Source organism: Chamaea fasciata, unplaced genomic scaffold, assembly GCF_029207755.1.
Source record: "Chamaea fasciata isolate MVZ Bird 193981 ecotype frontalis unplaced genomic scaffold, bChaFas1.0.hap1 SCAF_1, whole genome shotgun sequence".
NCBI classification, from domain to species: Eukaryota; Metazoa; Chordata; class Aves; order Passeriformes; family Sylviidae; genus Chamaea; species Chamaea fasciata.
Window position 1 is genome coordinate 111,110,830 of NW_027094086.1, and position 16,280 is coordinate 111,127,109.

Here is a 16,280-nt window from a genome sequence, read left to right on the forward strand (position 1 = left end):
CTTGTGTTTCTGGAACTTGGACCTTTTATAAGGATATAGGGCTGACCCAACCCCAACCATGAGGGCTTTTTGTCTGTTCATTAAGCTTTGATCTATCCAGAAGCTTAAGTATTTATTAGTAAAAGCTGAAGCTTTTACTGTCATTGCCCTGAAAATGCTAGATGGTGACCTCACACAAGTTTTACATCATTATTTCCATGTACAATGTATGCAGTGCTAATTCCTGAGCCACTGGAGAATTAACTGACTGTTCCCATGCTGCCTGCAGGCACCTCTATACTCAGTCTTCCCTAAAATAAGAACTAAACTGAAGAGCATGGCATGCTTCTGCACTTGCAGCAAGTATATGCAACAGAGCAGAGTACTGCAAAGATGCAAGGAGAGTCTTGGGCACCTCACTCCACTTTACCAAGTGGCTCTTTCCCCAGGAAGGGGAAGGATGCTCACCAGAAAAGAGCCCATCACTGTGGCAGCAGACCATACCCATTTCTAGTAGCCCATTATCCAGGTTTCCTTCCAGGTAACAAAGAACCTGACAACACTTTGGGGACTGTGAAAGGAGTCGCTCCTGCTTCTCTTTCAAGAATCTTGATCCATAATCTCTTTAGTCCTCCATGATGAAGTCCATGTTAATTTATTCTCTGTCCCACCTCCCCCAAAAACAGAGTCTAACCAGCCTCTTCTATCATTCTTTACATTGAAGGACACCAGGGAAATTTGAAGCAAAATCTACAGCTGTAGCACATCCCTCAATGTGGATTCAGAAAGATTAACATACTTTGCCCTGAGTTACATTAAGAAACTTTGTTATGATACTGGGACTATAGCATAACAAAGTATTTTTCAAAATAAATAACATTATTTAACCCATTCAACAGTCTACCCTTTTTCAACAGTCTTAACACAAACTATGTAAAGAAATGTTTCAAAGAAACATTTCAGTAATTCCTAAAAACCTTTCCTAAAGTTTGAGAACTTCAAAACAAGACTGACATTCCAATATAAAAATTAGTCCCTTTTTATTAAATGGCATTTTTCACCATATAGAAGGGGGTTTTAAACAAGCTGTAATGATGACTATTCATCTCTATTAGAGAGCTGAGACATTATTTCCTAAAATCCCTTTCAAACAGACACTCAAATCTTCAAACAGATTTGAAAACAGAATACTTACAGCCCCACTGCACCACGTTAAAAAGCAATTAGCTTAGCATTAATGAAAATGTAAAAGCACTCCCACTGCCAAAAGTTAGGGACCCCAAGCATAATCAATACAACTGTTCAAAGCAGCGGTATTAGGAGATCTTCTCTCCAAGCACTGTATACAGGGCCTATTAATCTGTTTTGGCATCTCAGAGGTTTACAGCATGGCATTGTTAATACCCTTCTAATACCTACATCCCAAGACAGCAGTACTCGAAAAGATTACATGGTAAAACACAATGGAATGCATGTCTGGAGAGCATCAAGAGAGGAATGTGATGCATACTTGCAGGGAAGTATACAAACCAGTTTCTCCATAACATGGGATCCCACAACATATTTACCCCAAATAGTTATGGCTGTTGTTTTAAATACACGTTTGGGGGGATTTTGTTCTTATTTTTTGCTTGAAAGTAAGATATTCAGCATAAATTACCATGCTGACTCTCAGTAACACGAATAGAAAATGTGATTCTGATTTTGGTATCTTTTTGCAGTGCCAATGTACTACTTTTAAATGCAGATACTTCACTCAAAAACCACCAAAGAACAAGGAAAAAAGCCCAAATATCCACATGTCTGTGGCATACATGGCACAGTATCAATCAGAGGAAATCTAAAAAGGTGATGGCATATACTTGCGTTTAAACTACTTATCAAGACACTTGAAACTCAGCCAATACTCTTCCTAGATCCTTAAGGAAGTCTGAAAGCATAGGTGAGAACTAGGCCAGGCTTCTGATTTTTGCTGGAATTCCGACTAACTTTTTGCCACTGAATTAATGAAGCAACCCTGAAAAACTGGGAATCAGGCATATATTATTGTAGAAATGCACAGATGCCAGGATAGGAGATGAAGACTTAACTGTTGACACGCACACTCATATTGAAAGAGACTCTGTATATATTCCAGCTGGAACATTGCAACCAAAGGTGACTATATTCACTTGACCTTAACGTTCCAGTGGGTGACCTAGTTTTGCCTGTCTACAAAATTAAAACAGAAAAAGAGCAGCTAAAATAGAAATGTAGTCCTGTTCCTTTTAATATTATCTAAAAACCCCATGAGATCCCTGGCCAGCTCCTGGTAACTTCACATCAACCTACTAAAGGAAAGCAAAACAAAACTATCAGGCATTAGATACGAGTGTAATTTGGATTTTGTTTGTTACGGCTGACTAAGAAAGACAACCTCAATAGTGATGTTCGAGTATCACATGAAATGGTGGGATTTTAACTACAAAAGGCAGTGTATTGTTTACAGACTCACTTTGTTCAGAATCAAGAGATCATTTTGTCACATGCAGCTAGAGTAGATGCTTTAAAAAGTAACCTTCCATTTTACGCCCATAATAAATAGTATAGAGGGGTTTACACATGCGCATGTCGAGCACACCAAGAACATGTTCATGTAAAACCATGCTCTACAGTGTGAAAATATCTGAAATAACAACAAATCAGGAAACCAGTCTCTGCAGCTCAGTGCTGGGGCTTTTATTCTTCATTTGTTTTCTGATATTAAGAAAGCTTAGAAATCCCATCTAGCACTGTACAGTCAGAAACTCCTAAAGAATGCTACCATTGCAAAACCAGCTCTGTAGAAATCTCCTACTGAAGCTAAACCCATGCAACTCTTCCATCTCTTGTGATCTCCACTACTGACTCTATGGAATCATTTGTTAGAACAGAAACTTTCATTAAAACAATCTAGTCCTTATTTTCCTAAATTGCTTTGGAATGCTTGTTAAGTATACTGTAGAATATACCTTTTTACACAATAAAACAAGAACACTGTATGGACAGTAAAATAAGGCAACATTACTATTTCCTCACATGCATATACTTCTCAACACAATTATTTCAAACATGTTCAGACTGTTAACCATTTCTGTTTAATCATAGAGCCAAGTTAACTGTTTACTTGTAATAGTATTTCAGAAATGAAAGAAATTCTGGTGTTGTAATAACGGACACCTCCAGGGGATGAAATGATGTTTCATAGAGGTAAATGTCCTTTAATAAAATAAAAACGAAGTATGTTTGCACACACAAGGACAACAGACATTTTAAGGTGCTACGTTATCAGCCACACCAGGGATTTCAAGCTGTCTGAAGGGGCAGTGTCCCTGCCCAGTGAATTCAGTGATTCACCCAGTGAATTCTGGTGTGTATTTGCATACATTGGTGGGTTGAACGGACAGATAAATAGGTTAAAACTCTCTGCTCCACTTCTTACACAATGATGGATTAAGAGAAAATGAAGCTGCATCTGAAATGCTCTTACCTGTTGTTTGAGAGCCTCTAAAGATTCAAATTCCAATTTGGCGAGTTTTGTCTGGATATCTCTCGGTTTATCAGGAATTACAAATGCCATGATAAACTTTACTGCTAGTAGCAAGTGCTGTGGAAAAAAAGGAAAAAGAAAAATGTTATTTTATAGAGGTTTGAAGCATAGAGAAAACAGCACAATATTTCTAAATTTTAATCATAGAGGCATAAACAATGATTTCTTGTGACACGTACAAGACAGCTTGCTATAACCACATCAGGCCTCAACTCCACATTTTCTCCGTTTGCAGTCATTCATAATTTGAATCTAAACACAGATAGTCTGCCTTATTTTCATAGTAATTCTATTTTCACTGTATACGCTAACATTCTGATTGAATTTTGTATTTGTGATTCCAGATAAAATAATAGCTTTTAAAACATATTAGTGGTATATAGGAATTGAAATATTATATACTGCATATACAATTTCAGAGTGAATTTTTTACATGTGTATATATACACACAAATACATATCAGATGAAATTGTAACAACATACATATGTGACTGCACACATATCATATGTGTGTATATGTATCATACATGTGTATATGTATCATATACAAATGAAGCAAGCTATTGTAAAAGATAGGAAAAAACACAGAATTTCTGCATTAGAGAACATACTAAAATGCAAAAACATTCCTGAGACCATCAGAAGAGAACAAATCTAAGTAAAATGTAATCCTTAAGGAAGTGGCTCACTCGTGAACAGAAATTTTGCGGGAAATGGAGAAACATTCCATGTAGAAGATGTCAAATTATTCATAATTTATTGCAAAACTTTATAATCTCATTTAAGAGAAAACAGTCATGAAGTTCTGTTGAACCTAATCACTGAGAAGTCTCTAAATTTCACTTAAACATGCACTATCTCACAAAACCAAATGCCAACTGTCAAGTCCGTAGTTTTGTTTCTTCATTTGTGTCAACTACAATCTAAATAATAAATCTTCTTCTATCAAAGCCTGAGTTGACAGTATGCTGCATATTTGAAAGCAGGAACTTGCTCCTAGCTAAGAAAGCCCTGACCAAGATAAGGCAACACTCAAATATATATGCTTAACTTCAAGCACGTGCTTACACTGCCATGATGATACTCACGGAGGCGCCTAAATTTAGATGGCACATCAAGCTACTTCCCAAATTCCCTTGATTTTTTAAATATGAAATAAAGCAGAGCAGTGCTCCTTTCTGAAATACCATTTTGCTGAACTGTGTGAGCTTTATGAACTTTGGCACGTGAGTAACAACGTAACAGACCAAAACCCCTCAGATTCTGGTATTACAGAAGCAAGAAGCTAAAGAAAACACTACAGACTTCACAGGAGCTGTGGCAAAACTCTAAAGAGGTAACACATAAGAGTTAAAGTAAAAAGTCAGATTATGGTAACAGAACAATGACAAAGAGCCATACGTTAAAATATTTCTTCAACTGTATTGCAGAAACATAGTAGGTCTAGGAAAAAAACATTACAAGGAATACTTTCTTTAAAGCGGTGAAAGGAAGGCTGAAAATTGATACAATGAAAACAAAGAGAAAAAGATTAATGAATCTGTAGGTATTGATTGCTGTGTAATGCAATAGTTAATATCACATTATTTAAAAAATTATGTCAACAGTACAACATTAACTCATTTAGATTTTCTTCTCCCTCTCTAGTTAATACTGTCTGCTACTAAGAAACTTTTCTTCCAAAAAGAAAAACGATAGCAAATAATGTTGGCTTATGCTAGAAACACACAGCAATAAAATATGTATCAGAGTCAGCTTTGGGGGAATCCTTAAAACGGAAAAATGTAAAATGTTGAAGACAATAATTGAACAAGACAAACAATACTCCTATGCAGAATAGAGTCATAAGTGATCATAGGTTGAAGGGGAGTAACTAATCCACAGAATTTTGGAATGTAAACGAAAAAAAAAAAAAAGGAGATCAAATTGGGAATTACTCAAAACTAAATAACAGAATTGGGCTAAAATCTTATGCTTAAGACAGAATTAACAAAAACTACGGCATTTGGAGAAGGATATTTATTTGAAAAGTTACAATGGACAGTTAAAAAGAGACTCAGCACCACACAATGTCACTAGCAGATGCCTGAAGTCCTTAGTACTGGGATTCATCTCAGATAGCTCAACAAAAAAAAAACAAACCCTGTATTTTTAAAATCGTATTAAGGAATGAAAAATCAAAGTTTGCAACTGTAATTATTCAAGCACTGCCTCTTGAGGAGTTTTAAAAACATAAGTCAAGCAAGTAACTCTACACAGAGACTTCAAAGTAGTTCCAAATTCAAACAGTTTTTAAGAAAATACAACAAATAATTTCAAGCAAATGTAAATAATATTAAGCAGGACAGAGACTGACTAGGTTTTTCCCATTTTTGATACAGGTGAGGAAGAAATAGAAGAGACATCTAGGGAAACCAGAACCAAACCCCCCCAAAAATACTGTAGCTAATCCTGGAAAACATTGTATCTTTTCAAATAAATTTAGAAAGGTAACGTGTTTTAATTGCTTCACTATGAGATCAGTTTTACTGCAGCATTAACTAACTAGGTGCTTGTCAGAAATCAGTTTTCATGCTAGCACAACTCAGCCAACAAACACAAGGACACAACCTTAAACATGAATGCAGAAGCTCTGTCTCAGTCTTCATGCCAGAGAGGGATTAAAAGTTGGAGTACAGAAATGGGAAGTCACTACTTTTGCCTGCCCCACTGTCATGTCTTTCCTAGGCATCCACTAAGGGCCATTGTTAAAAAAAAAAAAAAAAAAAAAAAAAAAATTTAAAAAATTACAGGGTTAGGTAGACCTTCGGTTTGTCCCTCTGAATGGCTTTTTAACGTTCTTTTCCCTCCCATGAAAATAATGCTTTACCAGTCATAAAGTGTCCAGACTGCGGGGAATGTGTGCAAGATCTGTGACTTCAGAAAACACACTGGACTTAAGAGACTGAAAATAGAGTTCAAGCCCACCTCATAACTGCCATGAACCTGAAAAAAGACATCAGATAAACAGCCTCCCTTGGATAATCTTTCCAGCTGTTCTTATTTGCAAATTTGGAACAGTATTAATGAAACCATCAAGGCAGAAATTATGAATCTGGGTCATGTGATCCATGAAACCGCTTGAAAATAAATGGATCTATTTTATTAACAGTTTACATTTCATTTTGAAATTATAACTTGAAAAAGGAAATGTAAGTAGTTATTCAAGAGAAATTGAAAGAAAAGGGAGTCGAGTACTTAAGTTCATTTATGAGTCACATTCCCATACTGATTTCTCAATCATGTTTAGTAGAACTCCTGCAAGTCAGATCCACAAAAAGCAGACATCTGCTTTCAAAAAAGAAATGTCTTAGGAGTATAGTTTAAAACACTAGAAGATAACAAGATTTGCTTTCACTACATTAAAGCTAGTATGAACACGTTATAAAACCAAAATACTAAAGTTTATCCAAGTTTGCTACACCAGTGTAAATGTATTTGTTCAATCTTAAAAATTTCTTCATAGAGCTGGTTTTTGGTTTGGGGTTTTTTTGTTTTGGTTTGGTTTTTTTGTTGAAAACAGGTTGCAAACCCAACCATTATTTCTAGCTGTAACCATTAAAAAATAGTGTTGTTTCCAAGAACATGCCCTTCACGATTTCAAGAGGACTATTCCACTGCAAGCAAAAACCTGGGTAACATTCCCACAAGCTGTAAGCTCTCCAATGCCAACGGCAAAGGCCCCTCTTATTTTGCAGTGTCCCAAGCACACAAACAGCACTGAATCTCTTCCCCCAATAAATGCACTGCCATCAAACTCTTATGGTTCTATGCCAGGTGCTTGGAGAGCCAGAAGAACTATTCTGCTCTGCAAAGCCACCGACAAGAGCAGAAGCAGCAGCTGTGTTTTGCAGCAGTGGGTCCCCAGCCTCGCCTCTTCTAAAGCAGAAATTGCAAATTAGGGTTAAATTCCTGAAATTATGAACAGCTAATTTGATTTCTATGGTGGTTTTACCACAGCAATTCCTGACAAAACCTACTCAACTGAAGAAAAAAAAAAAAAGGAAAGAAAAAAGAACACAAGCAGTAGCTGTGTTGCTGGTTAGCTGATAAAGTGCCTGCCAAACATCAGCTTGGGGAGACAATTAATAAAATTTTGCATCAAAAGCCTTTTTTATAATTAGTATTCATCGAAACTTCCAATTAAACTCAGAAATGTGGACCTAGTCCAGCCTAGAACCAGTCCATACTCTCTGAAGAAAGATGGTCTCTGGTTATTAACTATGCATAAGTGAGGAAACCTACACAAAAGCCAACATCTGAGAATGGCGCCTCACTTGAAACCTCTGTCCTCTGCTGGCCTTTGCCAAAGGAAAACATCACTGCAGAATCATGTTGTTGTCAGAGCAGAAGGCAGGGAGATCATTAGCTTCCTTGCTAGGACTCCAGATCACAGTATTCTGACATTTAAGTAAGCTAAATTCAAACACTAAGAACAAACAAAAAAACCACAACCAAACAAAACAAAACAAACAAAAAAATAAACAACAACAACAAACCCCAACCAAAAGAACACCACCAAGCCGAATCCTGTCTTTTAGGGGCAACAGTTTTTAGTTTTGTGGGTCTTGCATCTTTCTGAGAGGAGAAAAAAAGGCAGGAGGAAAGTGAAAAATAATTGTCAAGGGAGCAACACAGGCAAAGAAAAATCTTCATAAAGCTCATGAAGTTCAATTACATTAAGTTGTCTTTAATACACATCAATAAATTCATGAGCAAACATTTCCGTAATATACATTAGAAGAAAACATGACCAAACCTTCTTTCCCTCCTGTAGAATGAATGGCTTCACTAGAGAGTCTTGCTAATGGTACAAAATTATCACAGCTGAAGGACTTAAAAAAGGGCCTTTCTTCTGCTACTCTGATAAATTCTGCTTTTAAAATCACATATCTCATATATTATTACGGAATTTTTCTTTCAAATTTTCATTTTTTCCACAAATGTCCAAAATCCTGGGGGAGGAGTGGGGGAAAATGACAAAAAAGTTATTACATGTTGTGTCTATTTCATGGCTTCTTCACCTCTCCCATTAATCTTCTCTTCCACAAACATCCACATGCACACACTCACAATCCTAACACCTGCCACCATCTGTGAGCTCCATCTACCCTACTTATTTATTCCCAAAGCAGCACAGCCCCTTTCTCCCTCATTTCAGCCTCCTTCCTGCTGAAACTCCAGGGAAACACTAGGACTGAAGTGCAGCCTTCCTGCCTCAGATCCAGTGCCTCTTGCCACTCCAGCACTGTGAAACGTGTCTCAGTTCTCAACTGGAGAATGCTCAGTACAGGTGAAAATTCATGCACTTACACTTGATGTGCTTCTTTAAGACACTACAAAGCACGTAAACCAGAGATGTTTCAGAAGTTTGTATCTTCACCAAGCTGGGACAGTTCTCTAACAGGAGCATCCTAAAGCACATTCTTTAGATCAGAGTGAAACTTCTGTCAGCCTGTGCACTGCTACCTCAGAGCACAGATAAAATGCCTCAACATAACAATAATCTAATTTTTATATATTTATAAATAGTCTATATTTATTACTTTACCTATAGATCTTCAACTTTCACAAAAGGTGGAAGGCATTTATTTTAAATATGAAACCTCAAAACTCCAAACTTAAAAGAACCCACCCAGCAGGGAGAGCTCAGCCTATCCCATTAAAATGTGGCTGAGGTAGATGCATGTGAGCAGAAGCTTATTACAAAATGTGTTGGGGAGTGTGAGCAGACAGCATTATCCGGTCCATTTATCATCTGTAACAGAACATCCGTTTCCTCCTCTCACATCCTGAGCACACACACACACACAAAGGCTGCCCAAGGAAACCTGGCAGCTCCATTTCTGCCTGAACGTCTCACAGACTGTCAGAAGGGCAGGAGCCCATCACCCATCCTGAGTTAACTGCACCAGCACATTTGAAACCTAGACCCGCTCAATGGAGTATTTAAGCTTATGTTTAGTGTTAAGCATATCTATGAATATATTTAGATTCAGAAAAACATTTAAGCCTAAAAACGCCCAAGTCTGGATCTTAAAACTGAATGGCTGAATCACAATGCTTTCTTTTTTTCCTAAAGGTGGCTGAATGCACCATACCAAATTTGTGAGTTTGAAAGGAAGAATGGCAGCTTGCACGGTGTCTCCTTGCATTTACACTTCAGAAACTGTCTTAGGTAGTGCAGAAATCCTGGTCTGTATTTTTTATTACCAATCCACTGTAAAACGTCACAACCAGAAATCTATGCTGAAAAAGATACCAGGCTTTAATACGCAGTTCTGAGGTATCCTTCAACTCCTAAGTATTAAGCTACATCATGAGAATCCAGGTTCATTTTAGCACTAAAACACACCTCTTTCCAGACAAGTCTGTCTCATGCCTTAAGACTATTGAATTGGTTTCCCTCAGAAGGAGTAAATTTATTCTGAATACTACAATTGCTTCATATACTATCAAAATGAAAAGGAGGAAAAAAAAAAAAAAAGACATTTCCATACCAGCACTCCTGAGCAAGAGACTAAAATGTAACATAACAAGAAAGGGTTTTTTTTTAAATTAAAAAAAAAAGTTAATATAATCTTTAGGAAACAGACTGTGTGTTCATGTTTCCAGGAAGCAACTGCAGAAGCAATGAGTTAAACAAAGCAAAAAATAAAATACTATAAACATCAACTCCTAGTAAGGAAGCTGGTCTCTTCTGCCCTTACATATTCTTGTACTTGGCCTTCAGTGTTCTAAAAGATCTCTACAAGACTGGTTGGAAAGCAAGAATAGGAAGCCAGTCCTATTTCTCAAACTTAGTCCTGCTTTTGGAAAGCCCTAGAAAGTATTTAGATCAGATACAAATTTAAACAATTCAATTAAATAAGTATTTATTAAATCGGGGAAGTCAAATAAAGAAATGAATATTCCATCAAAAGATACACTCCATAAACTCAAAAGCACAAGTAATCTTGCAATTACACAATTGTGACTATTTTTCTGTCTTATGGCACCATTACGCTTTCTAGTAATTCAGCATTTTTAAAAAAACAAATTTTCTAATTATTTATAACTTTTTTTTCTAGCGTTTGAACCACAGCTGTTACATAGCATATTCAGCCAGTAATGAACTGAAGCATTACCTGGTTTTATTAGACATTTTGAAAAGATTTAGAAGCCCAACTATCCTCTGCAATTTTCTCCAACAACAATTAAGATGTGAGGCAGCCCAAAATCTATGGAAATTTTGTCACCAACTCACCTGCACTGAAAAAAAAGCCACTAGTTCACTACTTCTCACCATTTCCATATCTGTTCAAGGCTTTTTATAGACTTTTTTGCACTGGAATTTTAAGCCTACCTTCAGATTACTTCTTCAAGACTAAAGTATGAAAAAAAAAGAGGGCCAAGTGCTAGTAGAGAGGGTGTTTTACTTACATACCCAAGCAGCATTTCTCTCCCTCACCAGGGAAATTGCCATTTTTGTATCTATCACTACAAATTAAGCATTCAGCATGTTCTAGAAACACCGGCTGAAACAAAAAAAATTAAATAAAAGGTCTTCTGGTATCAGTCTTCTATACAGATCCCTAACTGACTGCAGCTTGGGAAATAAAACAGTTGCCATAATAATCTTGTTGTATAAACACAGCATATTCTGTGACCCAAAATATTTTATGATACAGCACACTTGCAAAACTGTCTGTACAAAAGCCTCTATAAAACTAGAGCATACATAAGTGAGTGTTTCAGACATGTTACAGGAACAAGATTTTTCTCACATTTGTTTAATCCTGTAGTCAGTCCAGAAGACATGAAAAAAATAGCTGTAGGTGTGCATTTGTCTTGGAGGTTGTAAGTATCTGCTAATGGTAAATTTTGCAGTAACCCAACAGTCTTCAAACTAGCATGATAATACACCCATCTCTATGCTACCATTAGGTAATCCTGAAATGTTTTGGCACAATGCTTATCTCAATTTATGGCCAGCGTTTAATAGGAACTGGGATGAGAGTTGCCAAAAGCCAAATTAGCTAATGCTGAATGCAATGAACAGCAGAGCTTTGATCATGCTCTGAAATAAATTCTAAGTGAAAAGTGGAAAGAAGGAGGCCCATGGAATTAAAATTGACAGTATGATTAATACAAGCCATATGAAGGTGCCTCTTAGCTGATTGCTAACGTTACATATCGGCTTCCATACTGACAGGTATAGTTTATTGTCAAAATGCCCTAATGTTCCACATCAAGGAAAGCAGTGAAAATTGCCATTTTCTATTAATCTGCAAAACTTATACTTCTTTCCACATTTAAATCATGCATTTTGTATGATTTAATACTGTGAAAAAAAGATACAAGGAAATTATAGTATGAGCCGCCATACTTATGCATTGTAAGGAATTCTGTTCCAGGACTTAGAAATTCCTCCTTGGTTGCCTGATCTGTGATTAGTAAGGACACATAAAGCAATGTCTCTGCCAGGGTTTTAAAACTACTGTTAGTTCAGTGATAAACAGAATCTGTCTGCAAACATCACAGATTTTAGAAACTCTTTGTTCCTGCCTCAACCAAACCTCACTTGTCCTACTCCAAGCCGAAGTGAACAGACATAAAACTTCTAACTGAGCTGTGGACAGATTGAGCAAAGATACCAAAATGTACACATATGAAAGCAAATCCACTATACTTCAACAAGCCTTACAGATGGTTTTCACAAAACTGTGGGGTGGTTCTGGAGACTGAAAGACAATTAGACTTATCTGACCTTTTTTTTTTTTTTCTTTTCCAGTTTATAAACTGGAAATGGAAGAGGTAATGTTGTATCTACATTAGAATTTAAACAATTTTAAACACTGAAATTGATATTCTGTCATCTTGGCAGCAAGAAACAAAAAAGGTAACCGGCGTTTAGTTTTAAGAGTGAAGTCTCAGCCAGTCATTCTTCAAGATGATATACACTGTATCTTTAAGTGAGAATAACAACTCCTCCAACTAGATCCACTGCACTGTATTTACAGCTATTTGCTTATTTCTCTCACAACTCCCTGGCTTTACATGCAACAGTCTTAGGATGCTTTCAAAGCTGATTCACAAGAACATTCATCCTGGTGAAAAATCCCTTTGCCTCACAACACCAAGATAAATAAAGAACCATAACTGAATAAACATGTTTTAAACAAAATATAGTGTTTCACCACACTGCCAATGCATTTTCACTGAGGGAGTCAAGATTTTAGTGTAATGCACAGCTTTCTTCCTACTGTATTGCATTCACCCTGTTCTAAGTGGTTTGCTTTGCTCTATTTCTGTTAGAAGCTGTAAGTAAACTCTGTAGGACATGGCACGTTTTAATCTGGACCAAAAGGTGAATCATGTAAAGTTAAATAATAAGCAAAATGTCACAGGCATGACTCATCAGAGAATAAACAAATGGTATTGCAATATTTCACACTATAATCTGCAGATTAATTGTCATCTCTATTCCTGTGCAATTTTAATCAAAACAAATTAATTGAAAAGGGTCCAATAAAACTAACTCATCTGAAACAATTGTGTAGGAGAAAACCACAATTTTTCCTATTGGGAATTCATCACCTGCATTTCATCCTGTAAAAACTAAGGGGTTTTTTTGTCAGAACTATGCGAAGTCAAATAATCCTTTGCTTTTCTATAAAGGTCAGGAGAAAAGCTTTCCATTCAGCTAGAGTATTTTAATTAAACACTGCAGCAGGTGTTTGGATATGCTGCCAACTCCTAAAAAGCTTTCATTAAAACTGTATCTTAAAAAAAAATAAAGGCCTATACATCCTCCTCAAGCCCTCTTTATCTGTCTTTTCTCTGGATGGGTGTTCACAAAATTCTCTCTGTTTTGGAACTCCATTACCTGCCCTAGCTATAAAAAAAGAGTTCTTCATCAAAGGTGCTGGAAGCTAGCCATGCAATTCTCACATCAGCTTTTATGGCCATGGCAGATCCCTGCAACAGAGCCACAGCCCAGAGTTTAGCCTTTGCTGCTGACCTGCTTCAGCTTTGTGGGAACACAATTGGTCTGTTCAAGCTGACAAAAAGACAATCTTTCACCGTGAGCAAAATTCACTTCTGAGACAAAATCCTGCAGTTAACGTGGAACTCTTTGTGTCACGCGCAAGTTGGAGTTTTGCAGCAATAACACACCTCCCAACTTTATGCACCCACATAAAAACAGCCTAAGAAACATTTCCAGAACTGCTTACGGTTTTAAGGAATGCAGAACCCTTGGAAAAGTGTATTCTTCACAAGAGAGGAAGAACAAGCCATGCTTCACACAGCGGCACTCAGCGATTCTATCAAGTTCTTCTGTCAGCTGAGAATGTGAGTCAGAATGCAAATCCCAACATCAAGACTACAAAGCAGTAATTCCTATACCCCGGGGTACCCATAGTTCCATCAGTGCAGTACTGGTCTCCAAAAATATCAGCATAACCCAATGTTTAACGGCTTGACAAATTCAGTGGACATCTATGACATCTCAAAAAATTCACATTCGAAACAGAAGTGGTTGTCAGCTGAGTTCCGATATAAGGAGAAAGGGAATACCAGCAAATATAATAATACACCAACAAATGCCTTTACTTACTTACTCATTTAAGAGTTTTTTTCTGAGACTTGGTAGTTTTGCCTTTGGAACTACAGTCAGAAGAGGAAACCAACAGCTTAATCTCAGTGGTGTAAGAGTTTTGACAACATGTAGTAAGCACAACTTCTCATCTCCCTACAAATAGCAAGGCTGAAAGAAAAAAAAAAACATCCAAAAAAACCCCCCAAAAGAGGAGCTGTATTTACAGATTCAATTAGAATTTTAAGACCATTTGGAGCAAGACCAACTTGCAGCAAGAGTTCAGCATCACTTTGTTGCTATGAAACATTATCACATAGGAATAATCAGCCATAAAAACCTGCAGCTGACTCGTTCTGTGGCAGAAATGATCTCAGCTGAGAAGGACACTTTCAATTTAAAATTAATTAACTAGCAATTTTGAACATGGCTCTGAAATATACCTCAAGAATCTCAAATTGGTAACACTGAGATGTCAGGTAAGATCCTGGACCTTAGTAACTAAATCTGAACAGGTCCTTGTGTAATTATAACATGCATGCAAGCAAGCAGAGACAGGTGGAAAACTGAGATACTTCACACATGAATCTCAACAAAACTGACCCCTGTAGTCCAGAGATGCTGAACAGTCTAGGGATTGAAGGAAGAAATCACCTCTACCTGTGACTTTAGAAGACCTGCTACTAATGACTGAAAGAGGTAACATGATACCAAAAAGAACAGTATCTCAGCTTTAAAACTAAATCTGGGAATGAGAGAAAGCTGTGAAGAGACATTACCTCACTACAGGAATAACTTCTAGCAGCAGTGACTTGGGCTTGCTGTGAACCAGGACGATGGTGTTACTGAAGTGTGTATCCCAGAGACTTTGAGTTTTGAACCAGTCATGTGTCTGCATACAGAGACTGATGAAAATCAGGTATTTACTTCCTGAATCTGGGGACCATTTGTACTTACTGATTTGCCTTATGACCAGACTGAAAAGTAATTCTTTCTTCTCTAGGGAAATGCTGGAAATGAAACTATTCTACAGTGACTTTCCTTCTGCTTGTAGACGAAGCAAGTTACTGCTCCTGTTTTTGTGCTAAGTGTGGGTAAGGAGAGTTCCTCAGGACAAATGAGAGAAGCATACACAGAAGGCAAAAGGATATGAATGTACAGGAACTAGCAAAGCTGGGGCATAAGGGCAAGACTTGCTGCAAACAGAGCATGCTTTGGAATGGACTGTGATGCCCCAGCACTCTGCCAGCTTCACTGCCCCCGAACAGCAATGTATGCCAGTTTACCATCTCCACACCCTGCTGGCTCCAAAAGGGACAAGATGACTCCTGGGGTGCAGAGACAGGTGCTCACCTCTAAAAATAGGCAATCCTGGTATATTAATGCAATTATCATCTTCAAAAGAAACATGTTTATAAAAGCGAAAACACTGAAGGATCACAACATTTCAAATCTTTCATCCTAACGGATTCCCTCAACAGTCACATGAATCTGAACTACAAAACAAAACCACAGCACTGTGAACAGGCAAAACACGAAGAAAATTTTCACTTCGTTGAGACCCTGTCTTTTTCCCTTGGAAGTTCTTCAAGAGCTGTTACTTGAGAGTAGAAATCTCTAAACCTTCCTGGCCTAGATCTTATGTTTTTTCCTCCCTTCTTATATAGTTGACCAAGTGTTGTTTGTTAATCTAAGAACACACAACCTTGTGTACAAACGTTTTCCCCATATTCTCAAAAAAGGTTAAAAAAGTACAAAGGGAGAACGTGTCCAGGAATGCTTGAGAGATCTGGCAGTACTTGATATATGGAGTTTTGTGGCATAACAATTAAGGAATTATCTTCTAACTTAGTAAACTGTTACACATAGCAAAAGGTTAAAGTCATGTCAGATAACAAACAGGCTCATAAATAAGTTTTGCTATTACATTTTTTCCCCAACATCTCATCCAGCATTTTTACTCAGAGAAGAAATACAAGTATGTCTCAAACACAGGGAAGAAAACTCTCAGTCAAGCATTGTTCAAAAGTAAGACCTTCCAGCATGACAAAAAGCATTATAAGAATAAAATTGAGTATATTTTTCCTTCAAACCCAGGGGAACATTACTATTCT

At 37.1% G+C, this 16,280-nt stretch overlaps 1 protein-coding gene across 3 annotated transcripts in view; it reads right to left on the minus strand.

The window, feature by feature from the left end:
* ANO10 (anoctamin 10) overlaps positions 1-16,280 on the minus strand; it is a 121,466-nt gene that overhangs the window by 37,662 nt on the left and 67,524 nt on the right. For all 3 annotated transcript variants that reach the window (XM_066193832.1, XM_066193847.1, XM_066193839.1), the window contains one exon: positions 3,488-3,604. In XM_066193832.1, the coding sequence (XP_066049929.1) occupies positions 3,488-3,604 (117 nt within the window). The remainder of the gene's footprint in view (positions 1-3,487; positions 3,605-16,280) is intronic.